Source organism: Dinoponera quadriceps, unplaced genomic scaffold (assembly GCF_001313825.1).
Source record: "Dinoponera quadriceps isolate SergipeBrazil2010 unplaced genomic scaffold, ASM131382v1 scaffold1249, whole genome shotgun sequence".
In the NCBI taxonomy this organism is placed as follows: domain Eukaryota; kingdom Metazoa; phylum Arthropoda; class Insecta; order Hymenoptera; family Formicidae; genus Dinoponera; species Dinoponera quadriceps.
This window is the reverse complement of record NW_014555318.1, coordinates 136,120-157,490: the sequence shown is the minus strand read 5'-3', so window position 1 is coordinate 157,490 and position 21,371 is coordinate 136,120. Positions and strand designations below refer to the sequence as shown.

Here is a 21,371-nt window from a genome sequence, read left to right as displayed (position 1 = left end):
CTGCTCCACTTTCTAATAAGAAAATTCTGAATATATCAAGATATGTATATCAGCGCAAAAATTAAGATACACACCTGCATATCTTCGGAGACCTCTAGCTAGTGACGAGTTGCTGTGCAAAAAATCTACGTAATCTACGGCTATCTACGGAACTATTATCGAATGTGATATTGATTATCGATAGAAAATTATATGCGTTCTAATCATAATTTCCGCCTCACAATTTCAATTACAAAGAATAATTTATGCGCAATATACACAATTCGATACAAACACAATATGAACATAATAATATGATGGACGAATGTGGGTACTTTGATCTAAATTTACAACAATTCTGACGGATATCGTTTATTTATTAAATCAAAACACGGGTACATCAGGTAAACTCACCGTCAGAGTATGAATTTGAATAGTGCCACGATCAAAACATTATATCAATGTAACGGAAACGAGGAGAATTTTTGTGCCAAGTGTATTTGCCGTAGAATATAAAGTAGCTTAAGTTTCGAAGTCAATTAACGTTTCCTACCAAGGTCTCGAGCGAGTTATGTAACTCGAAAGATTAAAGAGTTTCGGGCGAATCATGCTTCAGAAGTGTGAATAGAAAACGAAATTTTGTTCCTCAGTTATAAGTGGATTTTAATTTAATGGTGATTGAGAACACTCGATTGCCGAGTTACTTGTTGCAAAATGAACGTTCGAGAACGTTAATATGTGGCAAACATTTATTCAATTTAAAATAAACTGCAAAAATATGCTTTATAAATTTTCACAAATACAAAAGTTATTTTTGAACGAAAGTTTCAATTCGCTCTCGTAAATATTAAATATCACGTTCGGTATTTAAAACTGTATCAAATTACATAAAAATATATCTAGCCGTACACGTGATTTTAGGTCTCAACAATGTAGAATTATGACGATAATAAATTCTGATACTTAATGAAAATTGAAAATTGAAAATGAAAATGAATAATAAATAATTATATAATTCATCTACATATACACACTACTAACGTATTAAGCGATAGTCTTAAGTTTTCAATAATTAAATACATACGCCGTATGTACATACAGGATATGACACTTCCCATTTCCCCAAACATTTCCGGCGAAGCATGTTATATTGCATGGTAACCTAAATTCATTACTACGATCTACGTATGTCTGTGTGAAATTAATTTAATATACGTATATTACATTTATGTATTATAAAATGGGATGGTATACCACGCCCGCGAACGTGCGTGCACTATTAAACGTTCTCGGAACACGGAATTCAGACATGTCAAGCGACCATTTCATCCTGCAGAACGTAATAGTGTACTTAAAGAGGAGGTTTTGTTCTAATGTTACTCGTACATTCAGCGCGAGATATTGCGATATTATTCGACTTAGAGTTATTTCGCAGTTTCGCGAGCTCTTTAGCTCGCGGTTCGTCGCCGGATTAACTCCGTAAGAAGCAGCTTGATAAAGGGAGGAAAAAAATGCGCGTCATACAGCATACGACTATCCATATTTTATCGCACAATAACGTAATTCTGTCGATCCACGGACACGAAGTTCGGAATTCGCTTTGAAAGATGGCTTCGCGCTTAAATGCGAAATTCGCGCAAAGAGGTATGTGAGTGCAGACTTCGTGCTTTTGAAGAGGTTCGTGTAAAGCGAGAGTACACGAAATTCGATTTGATGCGGGAAAGTGGTTTACATCTCGGATTTGAATTCCTGCACGCGAACAGAACCGTGTACCAGTCATAAACCACTCTTCCGACGAATTTTTACGGAAAACCGGCAGAACATATTTCTAAACTTACCGGTAGAATTTTATATGGGTGTATCTCCGGTGTCTTTTACATACACACACACACACACACACACACACACACTTCAGATCAAACTGATTCAGATTGTAACTATACCGTGGAATACGTGTAACGTATAATACAGCCCGTGTAATTTCACCGCGTGTTCATTATCGCCGCGGTAATGTAGAGTTTCCGAAGTACGTTTTTTTCGTACGCGTTAAACAGGCTGAAATAAGGTGAAGGCGTCGGCGAATCGATTATTCAACGCACAATTTCTCAAACTCTTACCGGAAAGATGGGGACGAAAAAAAAAGGGAAACTTGTATAGGAGTATGTAAAATACTCTCTTGTGCATTTCTTACACGAGCCGGGCGGCCAAAGTTTTACATTGAGCCGTCTTGTGAAATGTCGAACTAATGTTTATAAATGAAACAAAATATGCATCGTATGCATTGTTAATTACTTGGCCAGAAAACACACTTAATTTAATTGCATAAATTACATTGCGCATTACGTCGAATTATCGCAACGTACGACCGTCGCGCCCCGATATATCGGAGATATTTTTAATGGAATTCCCCTATTAACTCTACGCCCACCGCGTATATGTAATTTAGAAAATACTCTCTGCTTCGCGGAGATATGCCGTTTTCGTATAAATGGCGAGCGGTTTTAATAACCCGCTCACTGCCGTTGCATTTAAAACTGCGGCGGGCCATATATTACTCAAGATTACTAAACGATGTATCCGCGCCAGACTACGAGCCCCTCTATAATTTTAACGACGTACAAGCAAGCTACACCGTCTAAGTAAGAAAAACGCGATTTTTTCCTCATCTCCTGTAACGCCACCATTGCTGGAACGAGGCTAAAATATTCAGGAATTTAATCGTTTCTTTACCACCCGCGTGCATCGCCATGCACGAATTCGCCGAGCAAAGTGCACGTTATTACGGTGGTACTTGTAATTATAGTACCGGGTTGTAGTATCCGTTAGTTAAGCGCACAATTGCGGATCCGCCTGCGCGTATACGAAATTTTGCATGTTGTAAATAATTAAATGTCCATCACTTTCGCGGAGAGAGCTTTCCTCGCGCGTACGCGCGGATGCGTAAGATCGTTGATAAATTTACGAAATTAACGTACGTTATGTCGCCTCCCTTTCTATCCCACCCTATCTCAATCTTTCTCTCTCTCTCTCTCTCTCTCTCTCTGTTTTTGCCTGCCGCCGTTGAGATTAGAAGTTTATTAACAGTGGTCAATCATCGCGCGTGTCGTATCACCGCATAATATCATTGCAATATCATTGTACAAATATGCGATTACGCTTGATTCTCGGCGTATCGATGAAACGAACGTTATTAACTTTCAAGTCGAGATTAATTTCCTTGCTATCGCGTGGATGTACGTCGGTTAATAAATTTGCTAAATTATCGCCGTTAATACTCTCATAAATGAATCACATATATTTATTTATACTCAGGCTTAATTATACTTAATTGATGTGACATCGTAATATTACCAAAGAGGAAATTAATATCTTATGAACTGTGACTTTTAATGTTCGTGCTATAATCCATCCGTATACATGTATAGGACCGAATAAAGCGTGAGTCGTTATTTCCACCCCTCGACAATTACGACTAGATTCCAGTGATATAAGCATCGTGGTAAAACTGATGTCGTGCTATTAGTAATAAATAATGAATCGCGCAATAACTGATGTGATCAGATCGCGAGAAAATGTCGTTTTGTCAGCCTCGTTACTCGTTGTCATGATTAAAAAGGAAACACAACGGCATGTATGATTACTGGACGTTGAAAGGCATTGAACTGAGGAAGTGTTGCGTGCTCTTTCCGACACCACTTCGAAATATAATTTTAATAAAAGTTAATGATATACTATTTACTTGTAGAAAAATAGAACGATACCGAAACAACTTCGCAAGACCTCGATCTTCCGTCGTGATAAAGCCGTGAATTATGGGTCATACGTTAATCGTACGCCACATGCAATACCTAACAGCGGCGGATTTTCCGTAAATCTATTTTTATTTTTCCGAAGAAGATGAAAAGACCGTTACGCAGGTGTTGCCGAACTGTTTTCCAATATAGTATTTCACCAACTACGCGCACACATATAGTCACGTATTTTTCGGTTCCCATTTCAGCGAATGTTACCACGTTGCTCGTTGAAAATCTCGTTACTGCTATTAACGATACTTCTGCGTTACGAATGTGTCATAAAACACGATATCGTCTAATGCTTTTGCTAACGCGTCGACAAGAATCGCTTCAATCTCGCGTCGTGAAAAATGGCTTGTCGCGATAAAAACTAGATAGGTGATAGGATACACAACACTGGAATGAAAAAAAGAAAAAAAAAAGAAAATAAAAAGGAATAACAGTCGCAACGTCAAATTTCAAACGCGAAGAACAATTTGGAATTCCTCGGTGAGCGCGAGCGCGTGGTCAGTTCGATATGAAAAGTATAAATATAAACTTCCGGTGAACCGTACTTAACGACCAGCGGTGAATTTAAAGTGGAAATGTCGCGAATGCCCGTGGGATATCTGCGAAAATCTCACGGCCCTGCAGCTGCTCGTTGAAAGTCGCGGAAGCAAGGTTGCGGAGTGACGAGAACTCGCGAGCAGGCACCTGACGGAGTTTTCAGGCGGTACGCTTCTTATAGGCAAACAAAACCAGGAAATCGCATTGCCATCGGCTACAGACTTAAAAAGTCTCGCGGTCGGCTTACCGGGTTGCGAACTCCTAGGAATTTTCGGTCGAAGAGGGAAGTGAGTGAATGGTGAATTTCGAGAAATAAAAGCGTTCATTCTCTCTCATTTTTAAACGGCTAATCTCCGAAATGTGTTTTGTATGTGTGTGTGTGTGTGTGTGTGAGCGCGCGAGTATGCATCCGTACCGTCGTTGGAAAATATCCTGCGCCTTCCGAGTTTTAAAGCTATCCCGAAAAAGGGCAATTAGCGTTCTGTAAAAACCTCCCGCGCAACTAAGAACATCTCTAACTCCTCTTTTATACCATTGTCGTATCTCCACGATATTGTTATAACTCAGAGAGTTCACGTACTCTGCCGTTAGTTGCGAATGTTACTCAAACAGATATTAAGCTTCAGAGGATTGTTAAAGATAAAACTGTTAAAGATCCATCAAATTTTTACTGCTTCATTTGCCCCGTTATCGTTGACCTTATCTTATGCTATATAACGCTATATAACGCTATGCTATATAATTATCTTATGCTGTATAACGCGTACGCAAATTAAAACATCCAATCTGTATTGCTCTGGCAGCTTAAGCCAACTAACTGCGAATTAACTGTTAAATAAAGCAATTAGTAATAATAATAATAATAATAATAATAGTAACTTTTCTGGTCGCTACAAGCAAAAAAGGCAGGAATAATAATACAAAATATGATTAATAGAAATGCGGACCAAATGGTGAAGCTACAGCAATGAAGCTGGTATAACTGCCGAATAGTAAATTCATCAGTCAGATTAATTAATGATCGCTCTATTGGCCGCAATGACGAATTATTTACAACAATAACCCTTTCTCTCTCTCTCTCTCTCTCTTGCCGAACGCTAAACGAGAAGACGATTCACTGGCGAATTTCCGCGGAAACGTCAAGTTATACCATCACACGCCGAACAATGCGTCGACGTCACACCTTTGAAAAGCATTGTTAGGTGCGATAAAACACGTCCGATAATGCAATCCGCTGCGATCCGTATGGATTAAAAGTAAACGTCGGCGAACAGATTTGTTCCAGGATCAAAAGCGTCAGCACATTTCCCGACGAAAAAACTATTTACGCGAAGGAGATGCGACTTTTTACCTTTTTCTCCGCACCTCTGTCACCGTTCCCTTTTCCTCCACGCCATTCTTCCTCCCGTTTACTCCGCATCCACCAGCGCCATCAGGTAGGGAAGTGCAGTCGGAGCAATTGAAGGCAAATGCAATTCCCGATATTAGATTCGCCATTCGCTCTCTATTCCAACTCCGCGCCCTTTCTTTTCGTATTCTTCTTGTATTGAGTACCGCTCACCGAGTTTTGCCGGTGAATTATCGGCCGATGTTTTCTGAACGTCTCCGCGAGGACCATCAACGAGCAGCCCGTTGAAACATAAAACAGTTGCGTATATTGAGGAACATCGATTCTTAAGAGAAAGCGCGATTTTAAATTGAAAAAAATGTAAATCCAAATCGATTCTTTTTTATAAAGCAGAGAAATTTCCATATTTGGGGGGGGGGGGGAAAGTACGCAGAAACGTCTGCTTTCGATGTGAGCTTGGCGAAACGTGTTTCGTCCGCGGAAATGTTCGCGATCAAAAGCCTTTGGCGTATGAGCTGACATGTGATGTACGCGATTAATTCGATAATACTTGTAAAATTGTCCGACTGGGGAACCAGATCTCTCCGTGGAGTGTTTTAACGAGGAATCTAGCTAAATTTCTGATAATGTCCGCGCAAAAATTCGGAGGTACGTGTAATAGCTCGGGGGAAACTCGATCGTGAATCTCACGGTACACGGTGATGTACGTGACGGCCCGTTACCCGAAATCCATCGGCGCTAATGGATATATCTACGTGTGCATCCACGGATATACCTTTACCGTTTAACACGCTCCTATAGGCCGTTTTTATCGTAGGGCTTATGTCCCCGTAGAGGAACTTCCGGATCGATTTAACGATACGGGCGCGCTCGCGCGCGCGTGCGAAATGACAGTTTTCGAATATTCCATTAACCGTGAATTTCAGAACAAGGCCGGCGCGGTATAAGCATTGAAAAGTTGTCGATCCGCGCCATCGACATCTCTGCTACAATATCGATATACACGGTGTCCCGAGAATTGTCCGTATATACGAGTAAACAATCGCGCATTGTTGTTATAGTTATTAATATTATTACGGCGCGGAATAACACCTGCGGTATTTGCTTTGGTATAATAACTACATTTTCACGCAACTATTAAAACCGGTTTTGAATTGAGGTATATATCTACTGAAAATCCCGCTCAAACAACACGATCGTAATTTCCAACGTGCGTGCGAGATTTCACGTAGCAACAGCGACGTAACAACATTCATCCTCGCGAAGCGATTCCCGTGCAAGGATTTTGCGCACGTAAATAGAGATTCGCCCTCGTATCTCGGTGTACAGCCGTACTTTCGAGTCGGCCGTGCTCGCGTTTGCGGGTGCCATAACTCCGTCCCACGTCAGAAAACGTCAGGAGCGATATGAAACTGTCGACATTGACATTTCGCGCATCTCGCGCGTACATTCGATCGTGCCTCGGTTTCACCTCCCGGATTACGCGTACCAAACCCTAATGTCGGCGCGGCGCCACGGGAAACCCAGATACCGCGCAATCATCATTACATGACGTCTGCGACTGCCTACGGGCGGCTCTATTCTGTGTACGCGGTTGGCACACAGAAATGGCAGCGCGTCTAGACAGACGGTTACGGAAATCGCCGAATGTGACGTGCGAACTTGGTGGCTTTACTGCGGCGCACAAAGGGCTGCCATAAACGCTCTGGGATACGATCGCCGGTGTTCAAAAATCACGGCCGTTTACGCTGCAAAGTGGCGTTTGCGGCTCGGCAGCTGTGAGGATAGACGGCCGGGTGGCGATATAAAAAGAGATAACAGAGTGGGTGATAGCGCACTCTTTTACCGTCGTCCCCATATTATTCCCTACCTGCCAAGAATACCTTCTGAGTTCGTGTACGTACCCAATTAGGTCGTAACGGGATTGTAACAACAGTTTGTATTATAATGGCCTTTAATGCATTAAATTTAAATTTCCCGAATCAATTGCCATGTATATTAAGCGGTAATATTGAATATTTATCAATCAAACATGCACACATACACACGTACACACGCAACACGCACATAGATGACCGCCAGAAATTGAATGAAGCTAGTATAACAAGGTAGATTAGAAAAAATGAAGCAAACACCGTATATCGTTTAATTTAAAATCCTTTCAAATGTGATAAAAATCGTTGTGCTGTTGTAACGTCAACGCAAAAATCGCAAATATTAAAGCAAAACAACCACAATATATATTACTTTACTATATATATTTTTTTTACTTTTTACTTTACTATATATATATTACTTTAATATATAATCGCGCACAATTAACCTTTCACGTCACCTAGATGGGAGGTAATAATATCCTTTTTTTGTTACAATATCGCCGCTAAAGGGCAAGATAAAAATGTAAGGTAGTCGAAAAGTGACGAGAAGAATCCGGGAATTTTGGTTCAACACAGAAAAAAGTTCTAAAATCAATTTAAGTATTATTAATCCTGCATATGATTCAAGTGTTATTTGAGGAACAATGAAAATATGAATTAGCTGTAAAATTTAATTGAATTAGAGTTGAGACCTGGAATTTTCATTTAAGGAAATAAGTAATAAGGAGAGTCTATATTTGTTTGTATAGTAGTTTCCGTCAATTTATTGAGAAATTGCGAGCACGTAAAATCACGGGTGTTTCCGAAATGACTAATGAATCACACGGTGTTTCAGCGAAAAGTAATATTATAGATTTCCTTTTTCTATAAGAATGGGAACTTTTCCGCATAATATAATGTATTTATGAACGTAATATATTTATTAGTGTGAGAATTGATTTTTTTATTTTTTAAACTACCGTTATTTTATTTTGATTTACCTTTAGCTTATTTATATTTTTATAATTTATTATTATTATGTTATGTTTATTTCTGTTATATTTCTATTTCTGATAAATATTTGCCAAGGAATATTAGAGTAACTCTTTTACTCGGATCAAACAAATATTACTTGAACGGTAGAATTTTTCTTTCGGTGTAAAAATATGACAAATTTCTATATATGTGCTGTGATTTAGAAACGCGTCTTTGTATTCATAATGGCTAAAAATAAAGTGCAAAATTATGCATTTAATCGGAAATTCTGTGTGACTCTCCCTCTCTTTCCTCCTCATTTTAATTTCAAGACCGATGTTTTGTGCGACCTACATACTTAAACAAGGTCGCGCCGAGTGCTACGTAGATATTTATAGAAACATCAATTTTAATTGCCGCATCGCGGTGAGTAGCTGGGTAATATTGCGGGCGTCTTACGTTGCTATATTATCTTTACAGTGCGCCCGCTGAAGATGGACTTAAACGGAGTGGTTGGTCATGCCGTGCAGGGCACCAAGATCTTATTGCAGTGCACGGTACGTGCGGCACGGCCCCCCGCCAACGTGACCTGGCAGAACGGAACGAAATTCTTGAATGAAAGCAATGAAAGACTCGACATATTTAAAACGGAAATAAACGAAAACGTGAGTAAACGCCGCGATATTGTATTTACGTCTAACGCAGGTGAAGCCGTTACTTCTGCCCCAGTTCGGCTAATTTCCCTATCGCCTTAGGAATAACCATTTTTCTGTGTCTATTATTACATCGCTGTGATATTATTTACATATTACATCGCTCGTTTATTTCTCATACATAGTCATTGAATAAGACGCATTCTCATGTGCAGGCTGTTTTAACTATCGGTAACAGGCGCATTACGTACACGTGATAATGTTCTGGAAGAGAAGGGGGAAAATAAAATAATTTTTCTCTCTCCTTAGGAAGAATATTAAAGAACATAATATTAGGTTAGGTTATTTCGTCAAAGTGATATTGAGATTATATTCGTCAAAATATTATTCAATCGATTCTAGACTCTAAAGTTATGAAGTATTTATTAATTAGGACGTTATTTATACAAATGTAGCGACACTGCATAATAAATTGAAGAAAAACAAGAATGGTAATGTGGCCCCCAATTAAAATTGATTTAAAAAATTGGTTTTATTTAAAATAACATACAGTGTTTTGTTATAATGTATAAAACTTCAAAAAGGTATGAAAACTTAAAAGAGAGGTCGTATTATTAGCATTCTTAGGTCATACTAGCAAAATACCGTGCCATTAACTTTATATAACTCGAAATGTTTACCGCCTTATGAAATATTAAATAATAAACGAAACACTCAAATGTACATATATACGTATGTGATAATAACTTCAAGAAAGAAGAATTAAGAAGTATGTGTAATTAAATGCCAAAATGTATCTTGAAAACGTTTCAACATGCTCAAAAGTAAAAATGTACTATAATAAATGCCGACTATTGTGTATTGGCATGTTAGCACCATTATGTAACAGTAGACTACTAAATGAATGATAATTAATCACTAAAATTCGCCATCTTAATAGTAGAGATTCATTACTAGAAACCATAATACCACTTTCTCTTCTATTATAAAAATTCGATACAAGATTTCTTAACTCTTAGGATATTTAACAGTTATTTAAATTATCAGTGACTGTATATAACCCGAAACGTAATATTAAGTGGGTTTTGCTCTGACGAGGCTTCAGGGCGTAGTTGCCAAAGGGTCTTAAAGTTAAAACTTCGAAAAACCGTTAATATCCTCCTTTCCTGGCGAGGAGAAAGATGATTTCAGATTTCCAGCGAAAGGGATATTTCCCGGGTTCACAGCGAATGCGCCCATTACCGGACACTCTATATAGAACGGAGCGCTGAATTTTACGCCGGCATTACTGTCGTTTGCATCAAAATAAATGCGCGGGAAGAGCATGCTAGGTGGCACGCGACAATGAATAGCGCTTCGCGAAAGTTTTAATTCGGTTACTTACTCGAGATGAGAGCATACAGACTCGCAAGTTGGCGCGGTAACTCACGAAACTACCGCGTTCCGGGAAATTCTAAATCGATCGATACAGCACCTGTCGTACATTTTAATTCCCATTGAACGTTTTGCGAGGCAACAAATTTTCACGCTCGCTCGCAGGAAAAGTGGTGGAGTCGAATCGAATTTAGGATCCAGCAACGCGGACGATTTAGGGTCGATCGATGCACCTTTCGAGGCCTCTTTTCATCCGAACTATATTTAGTTTTTATTAGGTACGGTTTAGTTTTGTTTAAAACCAGGATTTCGTGTGTAAAAAGGCCACATTATCCGCGATTTATCCTTCCATTGTATCGCGCGGCTGAAATGGACGAACAATGTCTTTCTACACCGTAAAAGCTGTTAGCGCGACAGAAAAATGTCCACGAAAATGTAAAGAAGATCGAATAGAATTAAATCCCTTCGCGTCAAGCAGAATATATTTCAAAGATATTTTCTAAATCGTATTTAATAATCTCACAACCTCGTTCAATATTTTTTAAGGAGACAGTAGATACTCTTTAATTATCCTCGAAAGCAAAATTACAGAAAGACACGAAATAAAATAGTTTCGGAGAGAAAATATCAAGAAACCGTGATTTACTTTCGAGTCACGTGGCACTGTTTTGTTCTCGGCTTGTAAAAAATCAATTTCATAGTCGAGCAAGTAGCTGCGCGTCGACGGCATCGAAAAATCATTAGACCCTACTATATATACACACTCATATATATATGTGTGTGTGTATGTATATAAATATATATATATATATATATATATCGCGTCGTTGCGCTATCACATATACGTATATGCATGTAAAAGCCGTAGGCGTCACGCAGCTATCATAAATCCATTACGGAAGTATCTGAGGCTATAAAGCCGCCTGCATGCGAAATAACTGCATACGGGACCACCCATGCCTACGTGATGTAATTAGCGTAAAAAAATAAAATAGAAAGAGATATATAAACGTCGCCACGGTTAAAAGTCATAAAGTAGATGAAACAACACGATATCTTGATAACAAAGAGTTCTTTACGCATAAAAAATGTCTCGACGGACGAGACAGCAACGTCCATCGCGGTTATCTTTATCAGTTGGTTCTCTTTGTTCAACATACACATACACACACACACACGCGCGCGCGCGCGCGCGGTGCGAAGAGAGAGAGAGAGAGAGAGACCCATATACATGTATAAAAATTTTTGAAGCATCGAAATTACAGGAAAACAGTGTCGTTGAATAAAAAATAATTCTATTCAAACACGATATGTGTTTTTCTGAAAATCACAATTTTAATATGCAATAACGTACATACTGGCAGTGTTAGAAACTATCTACATTAATTATATCTAGATATATATCCGGGTACAAAGTCGTCTAATATCTATATCTGACTGATTATATATAATGGTTTATCTAATATTTAATAAGAAGAAATAATCGATTGTTTATCTGATATCTGTATCTAAGGTAAAATTCTTATCAGTTATCTAAGATATCTATTATGAAAAATTGGAAATTCTTCCTCGACACATCTGAAGCTTATCCTATACCTAAGATATAAAAAATCTGTAGTCGGATAAAAATCTCCTTTTCGTATCTATATCGAAGGAAAATATAAGTTAATTTTTTTATTTATCTGTTTATATAGATAAGTAATAGTAATTGTACCTAATCTTATTTATATATGAGAAAAGTTATATCTTTCCCAATACTGCATATCGGTAAAATAATTTAATTTTACGTGCAAACACTGATATCCAACATAATTAGACCAGCAGCATGACGAGCGTTGCGCGATAGTGCGGAATAGTAAGATAACACGTGTGACGAATCCAATTCATTTTGCGCTGTCAATTAACACTATTTGAAGAAGAACCACCACTGCGACGCGTCGGCGTAGTTAACGAATCGGCTATTTACCCGAATCTGACCCGACACGGCCGCGTCATCGCGATTATCGATTTGCCTTTCTAACATTTGCAATCCCGCAATAATCGCGATATCATAATTAGCATTGTTTACTAAGTGGCTGATTACGGGGATGCACAGCGGCGTGGCGACTAAATCCGTTAACGACGCAGTATCTGATAGCACCTAGTATCTGCATGCCGGCAAGCAATTACACGCCGCAAATTTCTGCCGATGTGAGCGTCGCGTCATAACGGGATTAACGGATCACATTTTTGAGCTTGATTACTCCCTTTCGCGCGGAGCGGGGTATTACGAACGCATAATTCGAGGTGGCTTTACAAAGGTTTCCCGGCGAGTATCGTCTCGTGTTCTCCTTCAGTGTGCTTTTACGGACTCCCTTAGTAAAGCGATCGACGCCACACAGAATGACAAATCGCTTCGCTGAAAATCAATTAATAAGTTGGTAAGAAAGATCATCTGGAGGAATGATAAAAGAGAGGAATATAAGCGCGCGACCTGCGCGATTGATTTAAAATTGAACGCCGGGGATATTATTGGCTTCATTCGCGTACAATTTTCGTACGAGCTGTAACACAACACGGAAAAGAATGGAAATAATTTCTCACGGGTTTCGCAACAATTCTACGTAAATTAATGTGTACATCTCATTTAGTATAGTATAGTTAAATATTAATTTGTATTACGTGATATATCAAATTTTACGCGACGAATACGTGTACTCGCTGGCTTTGATGCATATTCTGCAAATTTTGAGTACAGCAAAAAACATCAAATTTACATGCGTTAATTATAACTTTCTCGCGCAATGTATCCTAAATAATTAAATCGACGTTTTTCTACATATAAAATATTTTAAAAGAACAGTTCGCCAAATGAAGGTTTTATTTTTTATGCTAAATTTAGTTGAATTTTTCCTGGAAAATTTTTAAAAATTGTGTCTCAATTTTCAGCTCAGCACAAAGGATAAAAAAAATGTGGTAGATGAAATAGATTGACTGATCAAATACGTCTCTCGTGAAATGATATTTTATATTTTTTATATAACGTATATAAACACGGTGTGCAATAAACGCGTTTTCGCGGTGCACTTTAATAGAAATTCGAGCTTTCGCCGTTACGTTATCGAAACATATCCGATCAACTGACGTCTGTTCTATTTGGAATTCCTTACTGCAACTATTTCATCATAACTAAATTCTAGATTTAATTGCTTAAGGGAAACTGGATTGAACATTGTACGTTAAAAAGTACATACTGCAAATTTATACAATAACAATAACAGACAATACAAACGAGGATATATACGAGTATACATGACGCTTGATTAACGTTATCACAAATCAAAGGTGATTACGGATCCATTAAAACTGTACAAAGTTCAATATAGCGTGTGGTATGTACTATTTTTATATCTGAAATCGCTGGAGATGAAACTTTTCCGAATTTGATGTGTTCGACAATAATAAAAATATATTATAGAAACTCGATAGACAAGTCAGTTCGTAAAGGTTAAAACCGTTAAAATAATTTGAAACTGACCGGATTGTTTTTAGCAAAAATCTCGAATTTCTTCCAAGTATCTCCCAGATATAATCTATAATTTATGCGCCGCTATTATCAATTCCTGTCGCGTACAAATTAGAACGGTTTAAGTGGCGGTCAGAATTACGAGCGGAAGGATCCAGTTGGGAAATAAGCGTGCCCGTAATGCCCATCGTTTTTCATAAGTACCGTCCTAATTTAAACACTTGGCCGAGAAGCGCTTAGCAAAACTGGCGGCATAAATAATCGAAGTTCGACATTATTTCCATCGGCCGTTTAAAACCGTTCTGTTCGCAGGAGGACGGCACTTCGGAGACGATAAGTTACCTCGCTTTTACGGCGTCGGTATATGACAACGGAAAAACGTTCAAATGCTACGCCGAGAATTCGGTAACCCGTACTGAAGATCTGAAGCCAATGAAGGAAACGACCACGATCGAAGTATTATGTAAGTATTAAGAGTCGAGGTGACGAACGAGCCAGCCATTGTCGACAAGCCTTCCGCTCGAATATTTTCGAATATTTCCTCTTTACACGGTCTCGAACCTCTTCACTGTAAAAAAAAAAGAAAGAAACGCGAGAGATAGCTAAACGATAATCTCACTGCTTCGCGAGAAGTGGAGTCTGATCCGAGCGAACGTTCGGTAATTTTGCAAGGAAATTGGACCGAGTAATAGAGTTCTATGTCTTTCGTAGCGGAGAAACTGTAGTACCTGTGTAATTTTTAATCACTATAATTACGCTTAACAGCATTGTAACAGCGGCTGTTACAACAAGATTGCGTTGTAACTTAAAATACATATATTTGCATACCGCGGCAAGCATATTCTGCGTTTGCGCGAAACTGCGAGCTGCAAGGACGGTTATTAACATTTGCATGCACTTAGCCCTTATGAAGTAAATCCTTTAAATAAATAACTCCGCACATCCGTACGCCATTCATCAGCATAATGTTATGTAAATTACGTAACTTTGCAGAGAACAATCAGAAGAAGTTACCCCGCAGTCCGAAAACCCACGCTCTGTTACCGCAAAACGAAACTTAAAACGCGAAATCTAACGTGATCGCTATAATTCCGACGCGGTAGAACCAATTTCAGCAACCGGTAACTTTGCGAACCTGTTAGAAAGATACGGAAGATATTTGTAGCGGGATTGTAAATTTATTACTATCGTTTCTCTGCGAGTCCTTCCGTCCGTTTCTATCTTTCATCAAACTCGATGACCTTCCAAGCGGAATCAAGGAGATTTCTTCGAAAATAAATCGTAATATCAATAGAAAAATAAAAATAAGGATATAATTGGAGATCTCATAGAGTTCGAATTACGCTACAGAAGTCAAAGGGAAGCTGCTCAAAGGAAGCGATTGAAAATTTCGGGACGAAAAGAGGAAAGAAGTTTCATGGTCCAAGAATATTTATCATTTCACCCGTCCGATAAATATTTATGCTGCCCTTTCGAGGGAGTAGCTTTCAAATCGCACAATGTTTATACGATTTTTCCGGTCGCGTACTCCTGCAGGCTAACGTCGATACACCGTACTTAAGGGAATCGGAAATAGAGAGACAACTTCTACTGACATACCTGTGGACTTTTTCGCTACGTTTTTCGGTAACATAGTAGCGTAATACTGAAAAATATAATTTTATTTCCGTATTACCAAACGCTAGGTAGTACAAAAATAGATATCTAATATAGATATATTGCATTGTTGTAAAATATGGAAAAATTCTCAATCATTAGGGAAAAATCGATTAAGCAAAGATTGAAGAAAAAGAAAATGATTATTTTAGAGAGTATGCTACCCGTGTGAAGCAATTACTCTTTCTTAGAGTCCAATAATGTCATTACGTCAAAGTCACTTTATTGGAATATCGATCGCGTCGTACGCTTGTGATACTTCCGAGTCCAAAATGCTGATGTTGCAGCTGTGACTTTTTCTCCATTCAAGATGCGATGTCTTGATTACGCGTGCAGGGGAACACGCAAAAAGAAGACGGACGGGCTGTGTATCTCCCCTGATGTTTCCAGTTACAGCGCGAAATAGCGGAGAAACTTTCGTTTTGCAGCCAGAACGAGGACTATCCGCGGATTGGAAACGAGAAACTCCAGACATCGAGTTTGGCACGTTTCCAACGCCCCGGCTCTAGCATCGTGACAGGCCACTCTCGCGTCTACGTACTTACGAGAATTTTGTTTTATATCCCTCGTTCTGCCGGGCCGCGTTAAGTGCATAATATTGTGACCCGAGGGCGAATCGAAATTTTACATTCAATTTAAGTTTCGCGTTATCCATCTTGAACAGGAGGTAGTCGCCGAGATAAGAGGGTCCTTATGATCTTAGATATAGAAACGACAGAAGAAGTGAAGATTCTTTCTTTCATAAAAACGAATATGGATTAAAAGCGCCGTTGAGATGAGGCTAGAGATTTCAGAAAAGGTTGATTCACATTTTAGGATCCGTTTCCCATACAATGCAGACACTTGAAATATTCAACTGAATATTCATAAGTTTTATTCAATTGAGAAATCAATAAATGCTAAAATAAAAGCGTTTTAATAAGTTTTTTAGCGCGCATATAGGAGAGGTGAAGATTATTTATTCTGTACTGAATGTTCTCTATGCAAACATCAGCCACTTTTCCTTTCTTTTATTTAACTCTTTCCGACCAATCTTTCTTCTCTCTACATCTAAATTGAATGTTCATTCCTCTATACAATTTATCGTTTTATCCGCTGCAGATCCGCCGATAATTAAAATGAAGCCAAATAACTTAACGGTTAACGAGACAGACGATATTCTAATATTCTGCGATTACGAAGCGAACCCCGCTTCGCTGATAAAGGTGACATGGTGAGTAATATTTTTTTCATTGTAAAAGTGTATCAGCCTAATAAATAAATAAGTAGAGATCCTTTTAAAATTCAGTCAGTAATTAAAAGAAAAGCCAATGAGAGTTTAATCTTATTAGCATAAGTTAACTCCTCAAAGTGACGGTAATATCGTAAAATAATGAAACGCCACTTCAATTAATTAAAATAAATTGATTAAAAATGAATTAACGCAACTGGGTATCGATATACGTTTCCACTTTATTCTCCTCATTCTCTCCACATTTTCGAAAATAAATTGCCACCTTCTTTATTTGATCTCTCTCCCGATCCCTCGGGTAATGTAGGTTACGAAACAACGAAGAATTAGTATTAAACGACGACCATTACGACGGCGGAATCACAGAACAAACAGCACTCACGGTGAAAAACGCGACTCCCAGCGACATAGGTTCTTACAAATGCATCCTGGAAAACAACGCCGGTTCAACCGTTTCAGAAGACATCGTGGAAGTTTCGGTCTTTCGTATGTATCACGGACAGCCCGCATAACGACTGCCGATCGAATATGTAATACGGAGAACACAAGTCGATAAAATGCAAAGTAGCGACGCGATCTCTTACGCCGATCATAAAGCTCCGAATAATAATAAATCTGCAATCTCCGGAAGAGAGAGGAAACGGCCATTATATCCCGCCGGTGGGGGATTTCGTCTTCTCATTTCTCACGGCGTAACTTTCCAGCGCGCGGCAGTTTATTCTTTTATTAGAAAACGACAGCTTTATTGAAAGCTACGCGATTACATCGGGAATAAAGTTGGAGGGAGCGCGGCCGCGCGTGATTTATGCCGGCACGCGTATATATTCCGTTTTATCACGCAGACAAACCAGTAGTGGAGGTGATAATGGATCCGGAAACACCTGTGAACGAGGCGGACCGTCTGAACGTTTCGTTAACGTGCGAAGTCGATTCCGGCAATCCGGCCACGCTGACAGCGGTCCGCTGGTATTTGGACGGTGATCTATTGAAAGAACTTCCGGATTGCGCGAGAAACAGCACTGCCGTGACAACGACTACTGAGGAATCGTTGACATTCTGCGACATCGACCCCAGCAAGCTACTGCTGGAGGCCGTCGGCCGTTCCTTTCACGGCAACTACTCGTGCGAGGGGAGGAACGAGGCCGGCTGGGGACCAATCTCTCCGAGCACGCCTGTCGTGGTTTATTGTAAGTCTTCTTCGTCACACGTCGCTCAGCCTTATTATGCCGCGATGGAAGAAAAAGCGGCGATACGATTAACACTTATCATGTTTACGATCATAATTCGTTACGTCCGTTGCATCCGCGTCCGCGATTTTATACCGCCTCCCGGCGGTGAGCGCGAATTTTACGCGAGGGACACCCATCGTCTGCATAAAATGTTCATGTTCGTTGAAAAGAGAATTAAGCTGCACGCGCAGCTTGCCGATAGAAATTTTCTGAGGTACACCGTTGCACCGTGTCGTAAATTATAGCTGCGAGTTTCCGCGATATTTTATCCGTCAATATCGTAACCGCCGTAAGACCGCTCGCTCATTGATACCCGACGCTAATTTCAAGAGCGCCGACAATAAGTTATCGATTCAGGACTTTATCTTGCATATATATGCAACCGATACGCTTGGGCACAGTATCCTATCTTGTTACATTAATCAGATTATATTTAGCGGGCGCCGGTTTCTGCCTCTGTCTCTCTCTCTCTCTCTCTCTCATATCCTATATCCCGGAAACATTTCCGTAGATAAGCCCGGCCCTGCGTCGATATCGTACGATCCTCAGCAAGTAGTGAAGAAACAGCCATTATCCATCACCTGTTTCGTTTTGGATCCCGGACGACCGAAGGTGTCGGGATTCAAGTGGCTGCGCGGCTCGCATCGACTTCCAGACGAGAACGACGCCACCCTCGTCATCGAGTCGGTTAATTTGGAAACCGAGGCGAATTTCACATGCCTGGCTTACAACGACGCCGGTGACGGCGACCTGGCCACAACGTTTATCGACGTATCTGGTGAGCGACACATGTCAATGCACCCGAAACTACAGCCAGCAATTACTGAGTTGTGCGGCAGCATTTCAGACGCCAGTCCCAATAATGATATTTTAGAGTTGGAGCAATTTCAATCGATTTGCTTATTACATACGCGCGCTTAACACTGAGAAACACGTGTGCTCCGGTTAAAGTTACGATCGGGAATTTCGAGACACCCTGTGCCCCAATTCTGCGCGCGTCGCAGATTGCGAGTTGTTCGTCCTTCAATCTTCCTCATATTTAGCGGACGCCGGTTTCGCCCGCTTAAACACCGTAAAATATTTGGTATATCTCGCATGGAAGATTTCTTGGGATTTAATAAGGATCCAGTCTGGTAAGTCCAGTAAGTCTGATTTTCGAAAATAATTATGGATTTTAGTTGGGAAATTTCTATACAGGTGATGGTTAGAAATGTAATATTTCAAGCATACGATTCTAAGGGGGAAATATAAACAGATTCTATTTGGTCACACCCAACATTTTTCCAAAAATTATTTCTGCTTTCTATTTTGCAGTACAACTGAACAAGATGTTTGAAACACTTTAAGTATTTATAAGTATACATACTACGCGCGCACCATTAAGCGGATATCAAAGTCGATGACAAACTTGATAATCTTCAATTTTGTGATCCTCAAAATCAAGATGACAAGATACACGGTCGTGTATCGAGCCACGTGTGACCTATATATTTACACGACGACATAAGTTCAACGCAGACAAAATTCCTCGTTTGAATATAACGGTTAATCTGATGAAATTCTGGATAGGTTTAATCGATTTCTTGGGTTTCCTTATATATATATAATAAAACCATTTTTACATTTGCTCTATGTCGTTTTTTAATCGGGATCTATGCTGTATGTATGCTGTATATGAAAAAGTCTGGGAAAATTTCTATGCGGGATTTTTTGGATTTCCGTAATAAATCTACGATACTTTTTTACGCTAAATAATTCCCAGACATAACCAGTCTTAAATCAGGACATAATATGTCTTTTTAAAGACGTGTGTAAATGAGACGTCTGAAAGAGGTCTTTAAGATATCTTTTAAATGTCTTACTTACAAATGTCTTTAAGACGTTATGTGTCCCGATTTTAGACGTCACGTTGCCTGGGTTTATTCCTTTGCGCGACACTTCTCTCCTAAATACCCAATGATAAACCCTATGACACTTAATTAAGAATTGTCGCTCCTCATTAGCGGCCCCGACATTCATTAAGAAGCTGCATCCGTATCGCGGTTTTGCCTACAACTGGTCTAACGTGAGCATCATGTGTTGGGTCGAGTGCGCCCCAATCTGCAATATTTCCTGGCTGAGAAATGACGATCCCATGGACTTCTCGAAAATAAATCGATACTATGTGTCGAACGTTTATCATCCGCCTGACCCAAGGACCAACGACTTTGAGAGCATCCAATCGACTCTCGTATGGAATCTGACGGTCTGGCCGAACGGTCAGCTCGACCGTGCCGAGGATAACATCAAATTCACCTGCAAAAGCAGCAGCAACGGGATTGGCCCGGGCGTAGAGAGCAGCACTCACTTTCATGTCGAGTGTACGTTCTCCATTCTGTGCTTTTTTAGCAATGACATATCTCTGCCTGCTTATATTCGATTGCGCGACTTTGAGCGATCGGCATGGAGAAAACGCGCAACGTTCTCGTCGTAAATCATCGGGTAAAGTTTTCGGTGTTGGAAGAGTCGTACGTGTACACGTATAAAAGTTATCTAATTCAATCTCCTTTTCCATTCTCGATTTCGGCTCGTGTTAACAAAAGGCACAAAGAAGGAATGATATTACAAGAGAGAGATTCCTCCTTCATAACTTAGATTAATTAGTATTTAGTTTTATATTCGCCCGCCGGGAGTCGCGTTTTAAACAACGGAATTTTCGAAAATAATAGAATTCAGTCGAAAAGATTTACACTTAACGTCAGGAAATGATTAAAGAATAATGTCGTGACGATGTGAATTTAATTGCAATAACGTGAACTCGAAAATAAAAGATGATTAAATCTTGTTTTTCTTCTTCAAGTCCCGCCGGAAAATATCACGATCTCGAAGAAGATAATCAATGTAACGGTGGACACTATATCGGAGACAGTGGCATGCGACGCGAAGGCAAGACCTAAACCGAACTTTCGGTGGTTCCGCGAAGGATCCAACGACACCATCATGGAGGGCCACGTACTTGACTTGAAAATGCCAGTACCCCGGCGTAGCAACGGCACTTACTACTGCGAGGCGTCGAATCGTCATGGTATCCTGAATATCTCGATGGTCATGAATGTGCAATGTACGTTCCCCACTGCATCTTTAGACTTGAATCAAGTGAATACAATCTTCGAAGGAGATTCTTAAATTGAACAGTCCTAAAAATGGCGCACATGGAAAAAACGGGATATTTTCCTTCTTTCCCAT

General features: G+C 39.7%; 1 protein-coding gene across 5 annotated transcripts in view; it reads left to right on the top strand.

Moving 5' to 3' along the window:
• LOC106743787 (hemicentin-1) overlaps positions 1-21,371 on the top strand; it is a 212,769-nt gene that overhangs the window by 158,449 nt on the left and 32,949 nt on the right. For 4 of the 5 annotated variants that reach the window (XM_014617979.1, XM_014617975.1, XM_014617976.1 and 1 more), the window contains exons 6-13: positions 8,979-9,163; positions 14,343-14,493; positions 16,788-16,899; positions 17,225-17,403; positions 17,760-18,104; positions 18,658-18,924; positions 20,150-20,506; positions 20,986-21,246. In XM_014617979.1, coding sequence (XP_014473465.1) covers positions 8,979-9,163; positions 14,343-14,493; positions 16,788-16,899; positions 17,225-17,403; positions 17,760-18,104; positions 18,658-18,924; positions 20,150-20,506; positions 20,986-21,246 — 1,857 coding nt within the window. The remainder of the gene's footprint in view (positions 1-8,978; positions 9,164-14,342; positions 14,494-16,787; positions 16,900-17,224; positions 17,404-17,759; positions 18,105-18,657; positions 18,925-20,149; positions 20,507-20,985; positions 21,247-21,371) is intronic. The other variant, XM_014617978.1, reaches the window with a different exon arrangement.